At 43.7% G+C, this 22,408-nt stretch overlaps 1 protein-coding gene across 3 annotated transcripts in view; it reads right to left on the bottom strand.

The window, feature by feature from the left end:
• Positions 1-1,010: 1,010 nt before the first annotated feature.
• The window catches only part of LOC146656858 (tetratricopeptide repeat protein 28-like), a 191,325-nt gene continuing 169,927 nt past the window's right edge, over positions 1,011-22,408 (bottom strand). For 2 of the 3 annotated variants that reach the window (XM_085424633.1, XM_085424636.1), the window contains 16 exons: positions 21,369-21,478; positions 18,145-18,274; positions 17,794-18,012; positions 15,998-16,157; positions 12,698-12,838; positions 9,254-9,398; positions 8,919-9,098; positions 8,254-8,798; positions 7,741-7,988; positions 7,506-7,630; positions 7,186-7,417; positions 5,327-5,403; positions 4,589-4,612; positions 3,736-3,865; positions 3,531-3,638; positions 1,011-3,350 (listed from right to left, as the gene is read on the bottom strand). In XM_085424633.1, the coding sequence (XP_085280759.1) occupies positions 1,738-3,350; positions 3,531-3,638; positions 3,736-3,865; positions 4,589-4,612; positions 5,327-5,403; positions 7,186-7,417; positions 7,506-7,630; positions 7,741-7,988; positions 8,254-8,798; positions 8,919-9,098; positions 9,254-9,398; positions 12,698-12,838; positions 15,998-16,157; positions 17,794-18,012; positions 18,145-18,274; positions 21,369-21,478 (4,187 nt within the window). In that variant the 3' untranslated portion in view covers positions 1,011-1,737. The remainder of the gene's footprint in view (positions 3,351-3,530; positions 3,639-3,735; positions 3,866-4,588; positions 4,613-5,326; positions 5,404-7,185; positions 7,418-7,505; positions 7,631-7,740; positions 7,989-8,253; positions 8,799-8,918; positions 9,099-9,253; positions 9,399-12,697; positions 12,839-15,997; positions 16,158-17,793; positions 18,013-18,144; positions 18,275-21,368; positions 21,479-22,408) is intronic. The other variant, XM_085424635.1, reaches the window with a different exon arrangement.

Raw genomic sequence — 22,408 nt, 5'->3', positions numbered from 1 at the left:
TAATAACCAGACCTGGGTGTGACTAGTTTAACTGGACTAGCTTTCCAAAAACATAAACACAACCCAAAAAAAAAAACCCCATAGAAGTTTGACAAACATACAAAAAGAAACCCCCGTAAAGGGCAAAAAGTGTCAGGGCACTGTCTGTGACCCAGTGTTTTCTAGTTCTGGACATCATGCTATTTGCTTTTGAATATTCATTGCGATTCTTAGGTTCATGGTTATTCTTTCATCATGTTTTAAGTTTGTTTCTGTTAGCCTTCAGTTCTTAGCAATCTTAGTTCTCTCTCAGTGTCTAATCTTCTTCTGTGTTTAGTCAGTCTTTGTCGCCGTGTTTACTCGTGTCTCCCCAGTCACTGTGTCAAGCTTGCGTCTGTTGTTTCCTGTCCTATTTTGATAGTCTCCTGTCCTGTATCCAATGTGTTCACTTTGTTCAATCTGATTTGTTCCTCCTGTGTTGTCCAGCTGCCTCTACTTCCCTGATCATCCTTTTGTGTATTTATTGTGTGAGTTTCCTTTTGTCCCTCGTTATATCATCTGTTCATCTAAGCTCATGTTTCTGATCTCGGTTTCCATGTTTCAGGTTTTCACATTCCAGGTATCTAGTGTTTAGTATATACCTTCCTCCAGTTTAGCATTGTTAGTTTAAGCTTAGTCCCCGTCCATCTTTCTTTTTAATTTTTTTGTACAGCCAAAAATAAACTGTTTGCTTTTCGTTAAGTCCAGTTCTGTCTCCTTAGTCTGTATTTGCGTCTGCTCTCTCTACTCCAGAGGATCTGACGTGACAAAAAGAGGGCAAATATTTTTCTCATTATATTGTTCATATTACTTTCAGCTTTAGCCATGTTATATTTGTACTATATTCAAGTAAATATAAGATTTAAATGATATGCTAATCATTTCTCTTTTTGCGACAGCCGTCCCAACTTGAACTGGAATAAGGTCTCTATAGATGTATGAAGCCACACAAAAGAATAATGTCAAGAATACAAGAAAGCAAACATGATGCTTTATTGAAACAGTTTACTGATAAATGACAGATGGTTGTCATGAAACTTTCATGTTTAATCTAAAAAAATCATGGGCTAAAAAGTCATACATGGTACTTAACACTGAATAGCAAGAGAATCCATGCTTCAGAGCAGACACTCAATTCACAAAGAAATCAGGCAAAATGCCCTTTTGATTTCAATAAAAAATATTAAATCTTTTTCTCCACTCTATCCATCTTTACATGGTACAGGTTTGTTCACTTTTTAATCATATAAAAACGCTTAATACTGATTGTGAAACACTGGAATTAATTTACAAAACATAATAATAATTATTATATTAATAACAATAACAAACAATAACAATAACCATTAAATTTAAAAACAAAAAAAAAGAAGGAAGAAATCAGTCATAGCTGTTGCATCTTGGCCCACACGAACAGCAACGTTTTTTGGGGGAAAAAATACCAAATGGCATTTACATCTACCTGACACACAGTTACACACAAACACAGTATCAGGTCGTTGAGTTTTTTTCATTGCCATTTACAGTGTTATGGGCACAAAGACTAGACGCTCTCTAAAGCACTCATGTGCCTCTGCAGAATCAAACTCACAACCAAAGAAATCCTTCTCGCTGTCAGTCAACCTTGATGGACCAATGGCGGTCCCCAAAAAGTGCCCTACCCCTCCAGCACCCAGGATAGTAAATGATAGATAAAAGTATTGGACCGTTTTAAATGTCTCAGCATTTAGAGGAAGGGAAAAATCTTCCAGGTGACAGGAACTTGTATCCATTGCCAGCAGGTAGTCGGATAGAACGAGCACCAGGGCTACTGCTAGTGGAAATAGTAGGTGATGGGGCCACTTTTCTGGGGTTGGAACAGTGATGTCCATTGGAAGAGTTCTTGCTACCCCTATCCAGTGACTGCAGCCCCAGCTCCCGCAGCTCCAGGCTGTCTTGGGTGTCGTTAGGGGAGCAGTGGCGCGGGGAGAGGTTCAGAAGACTTAGTACATCTCTGCTGGCAGAGGCGAGAGGACCGGGTGTGCTGTGGACAGCTTTGACAGGACCTAGATGTTGCTGTTGTTGGGCCGCAGCATTAGCCCAAAAGGTCTTCAGATTGTGGATAGCTTGTACTTTTTCATCAATGACCCCTCTTCTTAGTCGATCCAAATCCGCCGTGTCAGCTGATGTAGAGCAGGCAGAGCCTGTAGAGGAGTAGGAAAGAGCAGGAGATGGAGCACTACCAGCAGGGGACTGGTGACCAGAACTGGGAGACACGTTGCTCGGGGAACGAGAGATGTGGCCACTGTACGGGGAGCTCGGGTACTTTAATTTGAACTGTGCGTGAGTGTCTGAAGTGGGTGAAGGATGGCTGCCCTCCTTTTGGGAAGACTCAGAGACCGCAGGGCTATTGTAGCCAGAGCTTATCTTCTGCAGTGAAGAAGATCGGGAGGGAGGTTTGGGTCTTGGGGAAGACTGAGCTCGACCACTAGCGCCGCTGTTAGGACGGCTGAACGCACTAGTTTCAGAAGAGCGGAATGCGCTACTCCGTGCTGAGGTTCCTCCAGCTGTCCCGGCCTCTGCACCAGCCCTCTGAAGACTACCCACAGCACGCAAATGGCTGTGAGTCTCTTCCAGAATCTTCTGGGCCAGTTCCTGAGGATCTAGAGGGACAGTTTTTTCTTCCTGAGACTTGACAGTGCTGTCCGTCTCAGTACTGGACTGGTCAGATTCTCCTGTATCTGAGCTGCTCACCTTACCGACTTTCTGAAACGGTGAGTTTGGGCTGGGCACCAGGTTTGTTTTGACGGGAGATGTTGGGGTGCTGACACTGCCCCTCGATGATACAGAAACAGTGTACCCTCTCCCCGTTCCTGTGCTGGAGCCACCGACGACACCCCTGCCTCCCCGGTGGTGGCGCTGGCTGTGGCCTGGTGGCAAAGGCAGAGAGTCACAATGACTTCCCAGGGGCTCACTGCTGATAATGGAAAAGCCCTCATATTCCTCCTCATCTCCGCGGGCTCCCGCCACTGCAGCAGCTGCTCCATGGGGAGACGAGCGGCTGCGAGGAACATGAGGGTGTTTGTGGACCGAGTAGTGTGCTGTGACCCCACCGCGCTGCCGATGAGCAAGGAAATCACAGTCTGACTTGGAAGCAAAGCTCATAGAGGAGGCTACAGAGCTAAGGCTATAAACAGAAATGGCATCAGATACTTGATTGTCCAGGCAAGGAGGAGAGAAGGGAAGGCTTGAGTATCCCATGGGCAGGGGGTTTGACACAGACTGGGCTGAAGCTAGGGACTCAAGGGAGGATGAGCTGTCCAGGCTCAAGCGTTTGGGCAGTTCTGTGGAGTCTGAACATAAAAGAAAAGAGATGATGAAAAATGTGACATGAGATAAACACAGGATAAAAACGGGCTGTTAAAAAGTGCCAATCCACAGTTCAGATTCCAGTGTACAGGGAATCAAGTTAGGAGCTCAACAACAATCAGCAAAGAATGAAAGTGCATAAGCAAAAAAATACATTTACTTACCAAAGAGTGCCAGCAGAGACTGGAGAGCAAAGTGCAAGGTGCGGCGGTTGGCTAGCTTGCCTGTCTTCAGTACTACTTCTTCTTGGCCTACCTCACATAAGTCAAACCCTGCACATGCAAAACAGGACAACAGCTGTAACTTAAATAGACATATGGTAGACAATAGGATAGGGACTTTTTTTTTTTTACATAATAGATGACTAACCAAGAGCAGCCAGAAATTCATGGCATCCTGGGAGTCTCCATAGCTGCACACTAATGGACACCTGAATGGGCAGCAGGGAGAAATCCTGTTCTTTCTCTCCTGTCTGTAGTTGGACTAGCACCTGGTGGAGCTGAAAGAGACAGGGGACAACATTACAATAAAGTAGTGGAGATGTAATTAACGGCTTAAAAGTGAACTGGGTGATCAAAGCGTTGCATCAGTAACTTAAATAACCCAAGTGAAAAAATTATACAGCTTCTTCCTTTTAATAATGATTTCATTTTCTTCTCTTTAAGTCGTCCAATTAAAACATATTCATGTATCTTGTATAAGCCTGTGTCCTAAAAAAATATGTCTGAGCCCAGTGCACGAGCAATCTTGGCAATAAAATAACTGTAGGTAAGCTGAGCTGGAAGGGTTTGGGCTTTGTAGGGTTTAACACGCGGCCCGAGAGCACACTTACGTGTTTTGTTTGGGGATTACTTTGCTTTGAACAGAGACATCTTTGTCAACTTGACGCAACTGTGCAGAAACCCCTTCTTCTCGTTTCACCCGACACGATTGAGAAAGGGTTTTTTACATCACAGATTTACCCCTGCTTCCACCCTGAAACATTCCTTTGACCTGAACCAAACCCAAGTTTTAAATCTTATATACCCCCAAATCCCTTAGATTTGACTGAAAACTAGCAAAGGAAAAACTATGAACAACACAAGACAGTAAACTTTGCATGTGGAGAGGAAAAACAACATGCATTTTCGCCAATACAAAGAGAGTTTAGCAGAACAGACAGTAAAGAGTGATTTAACAAGATAGCTATGGGATGGAGTGCTGGTAGTGAATGCACACTTACCATCGCCACCATATTTTTAACAGCCTTCAGACCACACGTTAGGAGCAGGGGAGAGAAAACAGGTGTTTAATGGCATGCACACAGGCCATTCTCAAAAAAAAAAAAAGAAAAGGAAGAAAAAGAAAAAGAGTAAAGTACAAGGATTTATGGCAACAAGAGGGTACAGCAACAAGTAACATTAGTGGTTTAACAGATTAAAGTTTATTGCTTGCAGCATATATAGATTAGATCAAGTGTTTCCACTGACACACACACACTTACATTTTGAGGCTATGAAAATTGCCAATCACAAACTAACTTGATGACTTTAAGCATGTGACAGCCACATGTTACACGTAAACAGGGATAAACTACGTCAGTCCCAGATTAATTCTCAGGTGTCATAAGCTTGGGGAGGAAGAGAACAGAACTCAGACTGTAGTTAAGACTTTGGGCAACTAGTTAGAATTCAGTGCTGCATTTCAATGCAGATTAAGCTCCAGCTTGAGTTGCCAGTTCATTAGAGCGTATCCAGTCCTGACATTACCAAATTACACAGTGATAAAATCACTGATATGCTTCTTCTAGCAACGCACTTATAATACAAAGGTGTGGCAAAGTTTCAAAGAAAGTGAAAGGGGACTGCTACAATGCTTTTTAACTCTAAGTAACAGGAATGGTATTTGTCATTTGAACCAAAGACCAGTGGGTACTGGGTGCAAAACTCAACAGCATTTGTTCAGAGCTGCAGGGACCTACCCGGTTGATGAGCTGCTCTCCTGCCTCTGAAGCTGTAATGAGTTTGCACAAAGCTTGCAGAGCTGGCGGTGGCAGACCTAAGGGATTGGATCAAAGGAAGTTCTTCATCATTCATTAACAAGGCACACTGGTTTAAATGGTAGTGGTAAAAAAAAGTGCTAAACATGGGGCGATACATAGATCAATGAAATGGCGCAAACATAAATTGTGTTAAAATGTTCTGAGATTCTATCAGAGTGATGCCAGGAAGGTGTCCTGGGCCCGTATCCCTAAAGAATCTTTGTGCAAAAAGTGGCTCCTAGCGGCCAAATTCTAAGAAAATTCTCTGAGTCATGACGTTTTCTTAGAATTTCCCCTAAAAGTGACACGACAATCCCAGTTAATATAAAAGCTATTCCTCAAGATTCCTAGCGCTTAAAAGGGCTCCTAAGGCGAGATCTGCTAAGAGCAGGGAAGAGGACTTTTAGTGGCTTAGGAGTTCCCCTAAGCAGCTGCACAAAATGGCCAACAGAAGAGGCAGGAGAGATGTCCTGCAAACACTGGATGACAGGGAATTATTGAGACGCTACAGATTGGATCGTGCAGGAATCATGTTTGTGGTGGATCTCCTTAGAGATGCAATTACTTCACCAACTCGACGCCACAACGCTATTACACCGGAGACGAAAGTAATCACAACCCTGAGGTATTTGGCAACCGGGAAAATGCAACAATGCAGCAGTGATGACTTGGGTCTTCAATCACAGACATTGCTAAAAGCTGAGCCGTGTTACCCTCGTTAAGACCACACTGGACTTGTAACGTTGTGATTTCTACTTCATTAAGGACAGCCTCTTGAGATAGGCCATCTTGTTTTCAACGGGGTCCATATGGGAGTGAAAGTACAAAATATGCCAGCTAGGATATTAATATGAGCAAATAAGACACGAATCATTATTTGAACAGGGTGTAATGAGTTTAAGTTTTCACATATTTTAGATTCTAATGGCTATAACCCCTACAGCTTACTATTCATTTTCCAGATATTTTCTTGAATGTGAAATATTATTTACAATTACAGTCAGCATAAGATTAGAGTATATAATATGTTTATTGATTTGAGGGTACATCCTTTGCTCATTATCACCAAAAGCTCATTTCCATCAAACTTGTAGGATCAACCAATCACGGCTTTTGAAATGATGACTCATACCTAGCAACGGGGTCAACCACACCTCCTCACTAAGATAGGATTTTCCATCCATTCCTTGCTCAGAGTTCACTGAAAATGTTCTGGAATCACTTCTAAGCTAAAACTCCTGGCAAGGAATTTTTAGGTTAAGTTAGGAGCTCTCTGAGAGGATTCTCAGAATCTTTAGGGATACGGGCCCTGGTCTCAAACTCATCCTGCAGCACGACAACGACCTTGCAACTCCTGTTGGGGCTATAATAAGCTATGTTTAGTGACAAGCATAACACTAAATGCTCCCAGGATTTAGAGTAATCTTCATGTGCATTTTTTAGTAAATAAATTGTGTTTTCTCATTTAATTGGATTATTTGACATCAAAATGTTATGGCAATGTTTTGGTTGTTGTTGTCATTTAAAAAACAAAATGTTGAATCAGGTAGGAATCAGTGCTGCTGTGTAACAGAAGCTTAGCATCATAATGATGGCAGCATTATAGCAAAGACAAACAATATCAAATACAAACAGTATTTAAACCTTTAACTTTATTCAATGAGAAATGTTCAATTTCCCAACATTATAAGCCAGATAAGTTGTCGTAGCACAGGGATTTGCTAGTATTTATAAATCCATAACCTTGGGCACATTGTAAACAACTTGGTTTGTTTTAAATAGCTACATTGTCTACATACCCAGCAGTGACTGTAAGGTGGTGCTGCACTGCTGAAGCCTGTCTCCTGGGTCAGCAGTGGGAAAGAAGACAGCAGCGGGGATACCGGTGCCTGCAGAGTCAAGACGGAAGCCCACAGCTGTCAGCAGAGCCTGCCAACCAGGGACACCCCCTACTTTGTTCTCCACACTCTGCTGGGATGTATACATGGAATTACGCTGGCCATTCTGTATCCTCTGAAGAGACTTTTCCACCTGCAGTGAGCACAGCAATGCACCATCAGTGTTTTTGAGCAGTGCTGACTGTGACATCTTGTAAAATAAGTAACGGTGTGTGTCTCACCAAGTGAAGTAAAACCCTCAGAGCATCGCGAGCCCGATCTGGATACTGTAGAATCTCAGCTAAAGCTTGGCCAATTAGGGAAGATGGGCTGTTAAGCTTCACATCATTGCCAATCAGCATGTATCCTGAAAAAAAGAAATAAAGTAAGAAGAGCTCAGTTTCACAGCGATCTTCTTTTAACTACTTTGTTTATTACTAATGTTGAAATAATGCATAAAGGAATTTCATCCCTGACCTGCCCAGTTGGAAGGGTGTGAGTACTGCTTGCTGCTCTGGACAGTCTTCATGGCATCTGCCAGTGCCGCACTAGCTTTGGTCCCGTTGAGAAGGGCGGAATAGAAGGCATGGACAAAAACCTTGGAGGCAGCAACTGGGACAGGCCACAAGGACACAAGTACACACTGAGCCCCAGCAGCCAGGAAAGCTCTAGTCAGTCCCACAACACCATCTGCTGTGACCTTGCTGCTGGACTCTTGGTATGACCTGCAGCCACGAAAAGACAAGGCTCAAATGTGAAAACTGTAAAACTAAAATGTCAAGCTTGAAATTTGGTATTCTACCCTGTGCTTATCAAATAAATCATGATGTACATTTTAAGTACATTTGTGTGTTTAATGAATTTCATGTCAGTCAATCAATTTTGAATTCAGATCTTCAATATGGTTAATCTCATGGTTTTTTTAATGACTTTAAATCTACATTAAAAAAAAATCACTATTTAGTTGTATCGCTTTGCCAGTCTACCTACCCCAGCACAACCAGCTTGACGGGCAACCTCAGATCCAAAATATCTGCAGCTGTAAGCAGGAACTCCTGAAGGGGCGGGCTGTCACAGATGCTCTCCACATCACTGCTGTCATCCTGCATGTGGAGAGACTCTGGGATGGTGTAGCCACTTCCAGTGGAGCCCTTTCTGCCTCGGCCACTGCTGCCTGCTCTCCCCCCTGCACCTCTTCCCACTGTTCCCACTCCCACATTGGCGCTTGCTCCCCCAGGCACAGCTTCAGGGTTTGGGGTGAGCACCAGAGCAGCTAATTTCCAAGAAATGTGGGTGGCGAAGTGGGCGCATTCAGCCTGTGTTAGAGCACTCATGACCCTCTCCTTTGTGGCAGAAGAGCCAGCAAGGGGTTGGCATCCCAGCAGCTCAGCCACCATTAGTGCTTCCTCCTCTGCAGACGGCATAGGTCCCCACAGCCAGCGATCCATCACAGGTGAGGGAAGTCTCGGGTTACCCACCACTGCTGCCATTGAGACGCCGCCGCATGGGGCTGGTCCAGGACGCCGAGAATGAGCCTTAGAGGACATCAACAAATTTTACCTTGTAGCACAGCAAAGCTTAGGACGGATGGTGAATAGTTTGTTATAGCATTACAGATTGTAAAAACGTGACAAAGTTTAAATAAGAAGCTGTACCTTTGCACTGGTTCCAAGGCCATGAATGGAGGGCACAGCAATGAGGCTGAAACGCTCATATAAGTATTCATTAGAAGAGCTTCCTTTTAGCAGAGCAAACGGGATGAGGTACAGTTCTCCCTCAAGCACCATCACTAGTTGCCTGTGTCTGCCAACAGGCCCACTGGAGTGCATCAAGCCCTGTGAGGCAAGGATATGAAAACACTTAATCATATAAAGGAAATTCATTTTTTTCTGCTTTTCTGTTCCTCTCGAAAGCACCCTATTGTGTTTTCTTCTCTCTGTCACACAACTGCCTCAACAGACAGGCAATACCCCGCCGAAGTAGTACTTACCCCCTCCATAGGTGCGATGAGCAAATCATAAAGTGCCCGCAGTGGAGGTTTTCCAAGGTTGCTGGAGCGACGGGGCAGGGAAGAGTTGCCATCTTTGGCAGGAGACATTGTGTTGCTGAACAGGCTTGTCATACTCTGGCAACTCCTGCAGAGACACAAAACAAAGTACTGTAGTTTTCATTTTAATCCTGAAAACCTCAAGAAAGTTTCAGACACTTAAGATTCTTCATGATTTTTGAGTTAGGAGTCTTTGCTGAGACTAAACCAACTTTAAACTGTTCAAATATTTCTTTGGGCCTTTCTGGCCTTCTTGTTAATTCCAAAACGCAGTTTTGCCTGTGTGTTGAGAAAGTGGATGACAAAGTCCATTTTTAATTTAATAGATAATGTGTCGCAGAGGATCATCACATTCATATATCTGCTCAAACGTAGAACAAATTTAATCCAAGAGGAGGTAGATGAGGGTAGGATATATTAATTTGTTGTTACCCCTTGGGAAGGCAAGTATAATACAAAGGCTGTTTCAATTCACTCAGTTTACCATGTCAATATGTACACCTTCACTAGATGGCAGTATTGCACTGCTTATCTAGCACTTATTGGCCTAAATAGGGGCCAGACTGGCAGAATCACCACAGAAGGAGAGCACCATTCATGCATTTTCTTCAACATTTTAAATTCAGAACATCCCATCATCTGTTAGTTTTGTTGTCTTCAATCTTTATCAACAAACCAACTCAAGATAACAGCACAATGCGTTTTGGATGCCTGTCTGCTGTGTGAAGGGAATGACAGCCCTCAGCTCACATAGAAAAAGTCAGCATACTGAGAACTGTGCTAATGGTGGCTGAGGGGCTAGAAGCCTTTTCCTTTTTCCTAGCAGGGCCAAGCTTTATAGTCACACTTGTCACTACTCCTCCATCTGTTCCACCAGCCAGAATTTCTTCCGGACCCAGCCAACAGACATCTATCCTGCCCTTCTGGTAGCCCCAGGCCACTGGCTTTCCTCCAGCCTCCCGACTCTCTGTCTCTCTCCCAGGCCTTGGCATAAGGCTCCATGGGAAAGCAAAACAATCGTTTGTTAGCCTGACAAGAAGAATGAGTGAGGAGACAAGGGATAAGCCAAAAGAAGGTGAGTGTCAAGTGTAAAGGGAGACAATGAAAAGAAAAGACTGGGAGCTGTAGAGAGGCTGAACGTGAAGATTGCATTCAGTGGTTGTAAGTGAAAAACGGGTCTTTAAGTGTCATCTGCGTGGTAATCAGAGATAAATAAATCATCCTCTAGTATACATTTAAAGGTGCAGTGTGTGAAATCTTACCACTAGATGTCAGTGGATTGCAGCTTGCTCTGTTTTGTTATCCATCCAAATTCAGGTGTGTAACCCTGGCTACGGTGGCTAATGTAGGATAAAGAACTCTGGATGTCGTTCATCTGTGAGTGTAGGCTGTCAATCTGCTGTTTACCTCAGCTATCAATATGCATGTCTATGTATTCTGGAAGAGGCTGTCAGACTTTGTGAATGAAGGCTGGGTCTCACTCCTGTCTCATGTCAGTGATACTGAGACGAATTGTTGATGATATCCTGAACTTAAGAGCTGATCTTTTGCCACAGTTAGCTGCTGCTAGCCAGCGTTAGGGGAACTTCATTTGAAGCGGATCCAACACTGCTGGGCTCGGACGCCTTGCAAATGAACTCAGGAAATGTGTGAGACGATATTTTTAAAGGTTTATTTTTAGGACATTCAAGCCTAACATTGGCATCTAATTACCCGGTGACAATGTTTAACTGCATGAATAAATACACACGTTTATTCAAATTTTTGTGTGTTACAGCCCTAGCTGCTGTTCAGGAGATGAAGCTTGAGATAAGGAGGAAGAGGATGAGATGAAAAGGAGGAGGAGAAAGACACTATGAGAAAGAGATGATGAAAATATACATGTACAAATGTTAAATGGTCGAATATAGTTGGAAAGAGCTATTGGTGATCTTTAAATTCAAAGTTACGTATAAGGTGTGCTGCGTATGAGGCTGGTGAAATGGCCATGGCATGACAACGTGACAGGGCAACACGGCGGCTTCAACAAACTGGCACTCGCTCCAGTTTGTGTATCTGTAACAATTAATTCGAAGTTTACGAGAACGCATGATTTTGTTAGAGCATGTAATTACACACGAATTCATGTATAACTATGAATACAATATTCTTTTTTTCTATTTAATAACCTAAAAAATAACTACTGTACCTCTAAGCTTATTATATTGGCTGTCTTTGTACTGCTGATAAAATAAACCTTGCATCATCCTTTTGGCAGAATTTTACAGAGAACTGCAAGATCATTAAACAATCTCATCAAGTTACACAACGAAGACACAAAGAAACTTTCATTATCACTTTCCCACAGTAATCCTTCCAAGCTCCGTACTGAAGACGAGATCTCAGTGCCCTGTACCTATTTGAATTTAAATGTTATTCAATTAAGGTTTCTTTTTGAAATAAACGTATCCTTTCTCTTTGTAATACATAAATATCAAAATCCTGAAGTATTCATATAAATTCATTCCATTAAATGGTAATAGCCTAAACATGTAAGGAAAAATAGCAGGAGAAAGTGAATTCAAAAAGAGCTCTTGAATAACACACAGATTATCTGACACCAAACCTCAAGATGTATGGAGGACAAAGAGGTTTTCTCAATTTTCTCTTGCTTTTGGTATTGTGACAGACGACAGGCTCCTAAGCATGATGAGCTTTATAATTCAGATTTTTTTTTTAAAGGCCCAAAAGAATGAGGGGATTATTACCGGCAGCCCATTAAAGGGGCTTAATGAGCACCAAGACTCAATTAAAGCTGGAATTACCCTCTCATCAAAGAACAGCTCAACTGTGGATGAGGACAGGGAAATATGACCCAGACACACAAGTATGCACACACATGCACGCACATTGTCGGTATACCTTACCAATCAGCCCAATGTAAATGAATACTCTGCATAGTGTCAATAAATAACGCTGTGAACAAGCCAGTGGCGCTCTCACTAAAATCTCATAAATCTGCATAACAAACACAGACATGGCAAACATTTTAAAACCACATTCATCTCCATGTCTGCGCCTGGCAAACAGTCACACGCACATGTGACCACATTCACGCACACACAGGGCTTCCATCAGAGTAGACAGTTGATAAGGGCTTTAGCAGCTTTGGCTTTACTCAGTCTATTTAATAAGGAGGATTCACATGCTGCCTCTGCGCTGGCTAAACAATGGAGAAAAGAGTCCTTTCACAGATGAGCCACAATACCCACGAATCTCCTTACTCGAGCAGAGACTTTTAATCGTCTTCTTTGTGCAAAAGTGGGTCTAAGTAGCATTTGGTGATTAACACTGCCACTCATTAACAGCCAAGGAACACTGAGGTGATGTGCATCAAAACCCCCCTACCTGTTGAACAGGTTGTTTCTGGACACCATGCGCAGGAAGCCCGTTGGATCAGTGACGGAGTTAAGCTTGTTGTTGAGCTCCTCAAATTGTTGATCCAACAAATCTCCCGCCTCACTCTCAGTCTCACTGCTCGAGCACCCTCTGAAAGAGAGAAAGAGATGGAGTGAGAGGCATCCAAGGCCACAGAAATGTTGCCAAGAGAAAAAAAAGCATGTGAGCACAGCAGACAATACACTCTTATATTGTTTCGCTGCGGATAAATCAAGTACTCACAGAAACACACACACACAGACACTTCTGACCTGCCAAAAAACACACACCGTTCAACCCTCACACACTTGGCCTCTTTTTTTCAGCCTGGATCCAACAGCCTGATTGTAATCCTTTCAATATAATGCCAGTAATGCTGATCCAGTCGCGGGGGTGTCATCCCCCCCCAATCACTAGCTCGCAACCACTCTCTCATCTCGCCCTTCATGCGTGAACCTCTCCTTTGATATCATGCAACTCTTAGAGTATCTCACAGCAGCTGTATGAACTTCTTGGAACCACCATGGGATCTCTGATTGCCTTGCGCACCTACCACTGCAATTCTTAAAGCCACAGTACGTGGCTCACACTGAGATTCGCTCTCCGGGAATGTACATGGTAACAGACCTATTCAGACTGGATTTTCAAAAAGATGGAGAGATTCCACATGTTAATACGCAGATTTCGACTATCACAAAAGCCGTGTCTTCCGCTCTCTTTATTATCCTGTCTTTCACACACATATGCTCCTCTCCATTTTTCTCCATCCCATTCATTCTGTAGACACTCATTTCAGAGTGCTGCCTCCCTTTCTCTGCACTCTGGAGACTGAATGGGCTGGTAAGTGGGGCCATATGGTGCCCATCCAGGCGCAGTGGTGTGTATGCAACTTCCCATTGGAGAAGTAAATGAGCTGGTAATGGGGCAGGAGGGCCAGACTGCTAGGGGTGGAAGAGACTGGCACTGGGTGGAGCAGCTGGTCACTATGGATCAAACTCCAACTAGAGAAACATGGCACACGTCAAGTGCAGTGTAGCTCCAAGGATGTCAATGGGTGATTGATACATCTCAGAACACTTTACATGCCCTACACATATGACTACATCCCCTGTTGTGTGTTAGATCTCTATTCACTACCAGCCTCTTCTTTGACTTTTGGCTCACTGATTTTAGCGTCTCCTCTGAACCTTCCTCCCCATTCTTCCTTAAGGTTACAGTAACCGCCTTCTCTTTTCCTTGGGTTGTCAGACTGGCTGTGTGTTAGGTGGATTCAACACCTCGAGTTATATCAAGAGCCATTATTCCATCTCATTTATTCCCACTGGGGGGGAGAGCAAAGCCCTTTAAGGAGGTAGTGGATGTCTGTCATCACAGGAAGCATCACACTCTTTTACACACACACTCACAATAAAACAACCCTTCTTCTGCTAAGGCCTGATTTAGACTGCTGAGGGGAATCTTTATAACCTACTTATGCTTGTTCTGGTGCATTACATGTTAATTGCCATGTGGTCATGACCCAGTGTTTTATATGTGGTAAAATGCTGGGATTTTTTTTTTTTTTACCTTGTGTATCCCTGCACTTTGTTGTGGAGAGTATTTTTTGGGTGCAAAGATGTTTGTCCCTGTAGTTTTACCACTTTTTGGAACATTCCCTGAGATCAATTACAATCGTTTCAGCAATCTTACTTTATCGCTTTAGTGTAGAAAATTATATTAATAGCATCAATATAAGGAGTCACAAATGTCAGCAAATTCCTGGAGGGAGTTTGCTGAAACTATCATAACTGACTTGATGGAAAACTAGAGGGAAGCTTCTTTGCACATTCCCGTCACGTCCCTCTAGGAATTTGCTGACATTTGAGATTGCTTATATTGAGCCTGTGAGTATTATTCCTTATAACTGAGGTGATGACTGGTACTCTGTTACTGATAGATTAAAAAACTAAAAGTAGCCAGAAATGCACAGGATGAATTGATGGTGTTGAACAGGCCTCACAAGAGCTGCGGAGAGAGATTTGCAGGTGATCTTCTAACAGTGTGCTGATTTAAAAACAAAGATCGCACCAGTTCATTTCAGTAACGACCAAGCTTAAAAAAACGAACACACCAGCTGAGGGTGGGTGAAGACGCAAGTAACGTACTAACAAAAACTAACAATAATAACATAAAAAGCAGGTTTTATGCGTGTTTCTCTCTGAAAACAGCGTGGCAATTCAGATAACTGAGAGGCGGAAGAAGAATGAAAATGTTTTGATATAAGGCTGAACTCTTGTGACAGACATTGCTGGCGGCTGCGTGTGGTCCTGAGGACTGAAGTGGAGGATTTATTACAAACTCATCCACCGTATAAATCTGAAATATGTGTTTAACAACTCACCTGTCCCACGCGTAAAAGAGCAGAAGAAATTATTTAGCACCAGTACCCGAGCCATCTGTGTGTTAATAACGTTAATAATACTGCGCCGTGTGCGTAAATGCACACATTGCTCTTGACTTTTTTTCTGCAGGCTGTCAGGCTTTAGGTATTTAATAAAGTCATTATTAGATATAGTAACATTCATACATTAATCTAATATGTCAACACAGTTCCGTAAATAGCTTTGTTTTCACAGACATTTCAATAAGGCATGTAAAAGCTGTGAAAGCACACAGCGATTAAAAGCCTGAAACACTGCAAACCCCATCAGCTCAGTGCAGAAATTACCGTGGCTGTTCATAAAAGAAGACACACCCTTGCATGAATCTAGTACCTGAATTCTCCTTCTCCATCTAACACTCTACATTAAGCTCAGTTTAGTTTAATACCAGTATTATTGAGGACAACATGCAGGACGAGGACTGAATGTAGAGCTACGGGACAGAGCCAAAGTTTTGGCACTGGACTCACAGCTTTGAGCCATCCACCCGTGCCAATTATGCACTTGTTCTGATAACTTCTCCCCCTCTCATTACAAATAAATGAAGACTGCTAGCGGCAACTATCTCAACAACATCGGGTGCAAAATAAGACATGCTTTTTTTTCCAGCATGACATGCAACACAATTTGCACAATTTGCAGTATGTCGACTTGGTAAATCAGCTTTGTGCAATTCATTTACTTGATCTACCTAAAATGTGGCTCTGTTTAAGGGAAACTAAAACAAATACATGTGCGACGAGTGTACGCTAAGCCATAATCAACAAAGTGAGTTATTAAAGAGGGAAAAGGAAGTGACACAGATTATGAGCTAACTAAATAGAGTTTTCATTTCATTGTTACACCTCACCTGCTATAATAAGACTCTACCCCCAGAGCCTCACGGGCACTGGCGATGTGCTGCTCCAACGAGGAGCCACTGACCACTCCGCCGACACCTCCCTCTTGGAATTCCGACCCCCCTTCGGCTACGCCCTCGCCCAGGTACACCTCATGAAACTTCAGGATGCCTGTGGAGAGAGTGAGAGAGAGAAAGGAGGGGAGTGTAAATATGACTGGCTGCTTTCAGGTGGTTATGAAGTGTAATGACAAAACAAATGAAAGTGGCTATTTTCCACCCTCTCTCTTTCCTTTTTTTTTTTTTTTTAATATGTTCCTATTACTCGCTCTCGACGGTGGCAATATTGGATTATTTCAACTGAGAGCTGTGGGTGAGGGCACGTGCAGCAGTGCATCTGCGGAGCAAAATGAATAAAACAAATATTGTTCAATAAAAGATAAGAGTAGGCTGCCCGTGCCATCTGGTGCCTGCCGCGAGAGCTCGGCTAAGTTTCAAGCAGGTGGGGAAGAGCACATCGGGCGAATACGGCTGTTTGTGTGTGTCTGGTTTGTGGGTGTGTCAGTGTGTTTCACCATTTCGTATTAAATGTGTTTAAATAGACGGGTAAAGTGATTCCGGTGAATATGCACGTGCATGCTACTTCAGGCCAGAATGTACACTAGTGGAGTAATTACAGCATGACATTAGGAGCCCCATTCATTGACTGCAGACTCTTTAGAGCTGGACATGTTTGTGTACCAGCTGGATGCCAGGGAATGCCAGGAAGTGACAGACAGGCGATTAGTGAGCAAGTGGCTCCCTCTTAGCCTGGGGCAATATTCGATGCTTTGAAGATGTACTCCGGTCCCTGTAGTGTTCCTCCCCTCCTTATGACTAGTGCTTGGAGGTCAAGTTCATCTGGTTGCCTGGGAGCTGGATTTGATCAAATGTTCAGGCTCTTGTGCCTTGGAACATGGGTCACGGCTCTCATTTCCTTTCTTCACACGAGAGTCAAAGCAAAGCCAGCAGTAGGGCAGCCACAGCAGTCGGGCGACATGCACCGTAGCTTATTCTTTGTACAACTGGAATTTTACAAGGCAAACAAAAGGGGCTGCGCTAGCATCAGCGCTACTCAGAGTGTAAACAAAAGAGAGAAAGATTTAAGAGTGTATAAAGAAGTGCCAGGACAAAGCAATATCAAGAAAACGGATGAAAACAAAAGCAAACATGAAACATAAAAGCAGGGAAGACTTTTGCTGTTGACACGTGTGAAGATGACGCCACTGGTGTTTTGGCTGTGTCGTTATCGGTGACACAATCAATTAGCATAGTTCACAGGCAGATGCCTTCTGGGGGTGAAAAGCGAGGCAGGGGGGCAAATCCTAGCAGTGGAGTGGCAGGTGGCACTGTCGCTCAGTGTTAAAGCTGGCCTTCCTACCCCTGCAGTGCAAAACAAGCCTCTAGCCTCTGGGCCTTTTATGTGCTTTAATTTGAACAAGCAAGCGTGAGCATGGGGCTGCTTTTGCTTTAAACCAAGTAGCTTCTGTACAGACAGAATAATTTCATATTATTGATCGCCTTTGCACAAATCGTGCCACTTCAACATTTCTAAGCCATTTTTTAATAGTCATTTTCTGTGCTTTTGCCACATTTCAGGTTATTAAAGTAAAAAAAAAACCAAAATGTTGCATTGGAAGTACACACACTTAAATGTTTTGAATAAAAGAACAAAGTAAAACAAAGAGATTCAGGAGAGCAGTAGTCAGACAGACATGATGGGATTTCAGCAACTCATTAAAAAGTTTTCAGCTAGAGTCCAAACCTACCTGCTCCTGGAGCCAGCAGCCAGCTGTACAGGTAACCAGCAGCCATAGAAAAATAAAGCACCAAAGCCCTCTGGCTGTTCACGGTATCCAAGATGTGCTCCACTGTTACCGGCGTGTATGGATCCGACTCCTGCTGGCCCGTCTGCCTCTCCACCAAGAGATCAGCAAAGGCTCTTGTACGACCCCTCTCTGCCACTGCCAGGGCCTCATCGTGGTGGCCTGCGGAGTTCAGAGGTCAGCTTTGATTAGCGGATGAAGTCTAAAATCGTTCAGGTGCACACAGAGGCAAAAGCAAAAACAAGTCATAACAGCGTGCAGTACTGAGAGTGTGAGTAAAGTGTGTTGACGTACCGAGGCTGACAAGGACCCTTTGGAGAGCCTGGTAGCAGGAGGTTTGCAGGTCAAACAGAGAAAGCTTGTAATCTGTGCTGTGTTGGGCTTCGTGGCGGATGGTCTCAAACAGCGCTGATGCTCGGTAAAGCTGAGGATAAATAACGGCAAAAATGCACTCAGACATTCCTGGATTGCTCATTTACCAGACAAGAATAGTGTACAAAAACATAACAAGAAATAGTCATCGGCACCGTCAACGATGACCCCGAAACAGCAAGGCGTTGCATCAAAATACCTTTTCTGGAAAATAAGTTAAAATGAATAAACTGTGTTTAAAAAAAGGAAGGCAGTTGGGATTCTATGAGAAAGACAAGTTGGTTAAATATGTCTGCATCTTACTAAATTGGGCATGATTAGGCCTTAGAGGATAGAAAATGAACATGGCCACTAGATGGTAGCATTCCACCTCACAGGTTATCACTGATCAGCCTCCTTTCTTCTTTTCTCTCTCACAGCAGAATAAAGTACTGTAATGTAGCTTGATGAATAACCATTAAACACAGGTAAACCTCTCCTCAGCTCTCATTTGCCCAGAAAGGGCTGCGAGCAGCTAAACCATTACCCTGAGCATCTTAGACAAACACGGTTCAGGAAAATAAATGCTTTGTGAATTCAATAGGCCCGTTTGTGTTGTTGGATCTTTCAATTCAGGGCCAGACACCGGATTGAAAGAAGAAGGCGAGACAATGAAAAGGTGGGGCGGCAAGGACTGTTGCACACTGGCCAAGCAGAACCGGCCAAGAGTGCTGATTCATGGGAGCCTTTTATTGATTTCCTATTTCTGCACCTATATAGCAGCCCTGTAGAATAACTGGGACTGCTATAGAGTGACTCTCCAGGAGTCTGGGGCCAGCAGAGAGGGTAAAACACTCTTGCTGCTCGACCATAGTACACGCAAGACAAAGAGCTCTGCAGTGGAAAAAGGGTTGTTGGTATGGATTAAATGGATTTTATCAACCCTGTGGCTTTGACAAGAGGAAGGAAAGGGAGAAAGTGTGTGTGGATTCCTGGTGAGTACATAGGCATAGAATCTAGCTCGTCAGGCATATCCCAAGGTCAAAGAGGAAAGTGTGTCAGAGGGAGTGTAGGGGGGAGAGTAGAGAATCTGTGAGTTCTGCTGCATTAGTCCTAGTAGAAGGAGCTGCTAGTCTCAGGCTGATTTTGCTGATAGGGCTGTGGGCTGATTGCTGCAGTGCTAGTTTCATCTGTTAGGCCTGCAGATATCCCTTTAAGAGTGTAACTAATTTCTCACAGCGCCTTTCCTCTGTCTTCACCCCTACTGGCACAGATGAGGGGGGGGGGGCACTGCATCTATAGTGTCTTTTTTGCCGCGACACAGGTGCAGTAAAATCTGCGGCATTCTCAGGCCGCTACCTATTCAGATAGCGCTCACTTGTTTTACTGACACACTAACATGGCTTTTATCTGACATGTTAAGTGAATGTCAGTGTCACACTGTATCAGTAAACGTGAGCAGACTTGAATGCACACATACCTCGAATGATTTTTCTAAAATAAAATCCCCGGGGAGCTCTCATCCCCCTGCGGAAGATGATATCAGAGGTAAAGGCTTAATCGACTGTAGACCGCTGATTTTTTTATTATTTTTTTTAAGCAGGCACAAATGTATCGATTCACGTTTGCCGAGATATGAATGCTTCTTAGCGAGAGCAAGCACTGTTCAAATACCTGATTAGAATCAGGACACGTCAATCTGTGTGCCAGTACGAGCACCGGGATCACAGCTAGGGTGCTAAAATACAATTCGGTGCGCAGATAGAGAGAAATGAGGAACATGAGGTCAAGTACTCTTAATCTACACCTATGAACGCTTTATAAATTTAAATACAAGCCTTTAAAATAGCAGTATAAAGTGGGTCAGAGTGTTTACCAAGGTCAGCTGTAGCGACAGGCCAGCTCATGAATAATCATTTCATCTATACTCTGAGGACAACAGCGTCCTTTCCAACCACCAAGTCACTGCAGGAGCTACAAGCTGACAGGCAGAAAAACATTCAACATAGCTGTGGTGTACTGTATGTATGCAAACGACTGGATTGCAGTTAATTGCAACAAGGACAACACAATGTTAGCATGGACTATTAGGGTCTTGAAGGTGAAGCATTAAGCTGGAAAGCAAACATGCAGTGGAAAATATGTTGCATTGGCTTGTTAGAATAATATTTTGCTTTAATTGAACACAAATTCCTCAATATGAGTCACAAGCACTCAGCCCCTGCTCTAGCCATCACCTTGGTTCAGTCTTTCATTCTCAGCTCTTGTTACAGATAATTGCAAACAGACAAAAATAGTTTTTTGAAAAAGTATGATGCAGGGCCGACGGAAAAACAAAAGCTATCTGGGTCGAATAAATGCAAGTTGTGCGCGTGTGTCATAACAAAAAAAAAAAAGGGAAAGAAAAAAAAGAGTCTTGGACTAGATTTTAAAAATGAAAGCAGCTAAAAAACATCCCCACAGACGCACGTGACAGCCACCGCTGCTGACTGACTGTTCACAAACTTGCATGTGGATACACAAGCCAAAGAAAGGGGGAAGAAAAGTATATATATATGTATATATATACTTTTTTATATATGTATATATCAACTAGTGAGCTGTGGTGTGTGGACAGACTGCAAAGAGAGATGTTAAGGGGATATTCCATGCTTGCTAGGTGGGCAGTGGGCTGAAGAGGAGTGAATGTGTGTGTGATGCAGAGGCTTGGGGGATCCTGAGACCATGCACGCAGATACAAAAAAATATTCACTCATCTGTCGCCTGTCTGCTGAGATGACAGCATTTACCAGCTCAACAGACTCCATAGCATACTGCCAGCACCAATGCTCTAACTCTACAGCCACCTCGCCTTCTTTTCTTTCCTCCTGTTGTTCTCTCTCTCCTCATGGCTCTTTTTTTTTTTTTTTTTTACCTCGAAGGCATTGCTGAAAACGTATATTTCCCCATGTGTTTAAGACAAGTACTTCCACCTCTCATTTCTAATCCTTGCCAACCTCAAAGCCGACAGATGTGGGCTTACTGGCGGTCAGCCTTAACTACCAGAGGTCGAAGGAGCCCAGATGGAAGGGAGAGGAGAGAGGAGGTGAGGTGAGGAGAGAAGGAAATGAGAGGTCTGAGTCAAGGTGATCCATAACCAGAAGAGGAGCGAGCAGGAGATGCTTTACCTGATGTTGGGCCTCCTCCAGATTCCCACTGGCCCACAGAGAAAGCCCAAGACGATGGCGGATCTTCGCCTCGTCCTCACGTCGAGCAAGCTGCTCCGCAAGCCGCAGGCCTGTCAGAAGGCAAGGAGAAGGGAGCAGATGAGAGGGAGAGGAGGGTAAAAATTATTCAGAGCAGACAGACTCTTAGGTATCTTTCAGAGGAACAGATGTAAGCATAGCGTGGTACTGATGTTCTGACAGCGAACAGGTTTGGATATTTGGCCTCAGTTGTAAGATGCTGCTTGCACTGGGGCTAAAACACACACACATGTTTTGGCCATAGCGGGAGATTCTTAGAGCACTAATGGGTCTGCATAGTAATCAATGCTCAGGATTGATTGGCTGAGCAAACACAAACACGCCGCATCACTAGGACATCTCCAAATATTTGCAAACACACTGATGAGCTAATAACAGACAACGTGCAAACACACAGAGTTTACTTTGTGATATTTGTTTGAGAGACCTTCAGAGTTGTTCGGGAGCCAGCAGAGGTATGAATGTGCACGTGCACGTGTGCTCGTTCGCTAAATGTGCCCGTGTCAGATCATCTGGTTTGTTTTTCACTTCCAATTTCTCAGGCACTCGTCACATCTTAGCATGTGTCCTCAGCCTGCCTGCCGAGCACTTGGTTCAGCCCAATTACTGAGTTGAAAATGCCACTCCTCAGAGGACAATAATGAAAAAAAAACCACACACACAGTCGCTGGGTCACACATCATCCACAAGGTACAAAATACACAGCAAGCATTCTGCTGTTTGCAACAGGCCACCGCACATGCACAGTCTCACTTTACACGAGCTCCGTATTTGCAAGTCTACTCTCTCCACCCCGCTCGTGTGATACAGGGGTCTAGACGTGCTTTTGGTCAGGGGGGAGGAGAAAATGGGCCAAGCCACCCTTGTCTGCTTTTTTTCTTCATTCCTGGAAAACGGTCTGTGGCTGAACCAGATAAGCCAAGAACAGAGAGCGTGACCTGAAAAAGCCAGCCTATTCCGCA

Source organism: Rhamphochromis longiceps, linkage group LG12 (assembly GCF_057381845.1).
Source record: "Rhamphochromis longiceps isolate RC_006_pf linkage group LG12, R_longiceps_female_GT1.1, whole genome shotgun sequence".
Taxonomy (NCBI): Eukaryota; Metazoa; Chordata; class Actinopteri; order Cichliformes; family Cichlidae; genus Rhamphochromis; species Rhamphochromis longiceps.
Note: the sequence above shows the minus strand (reverse complement) of the source record. Positions and strands in the feature narration are given on the sequence as shown.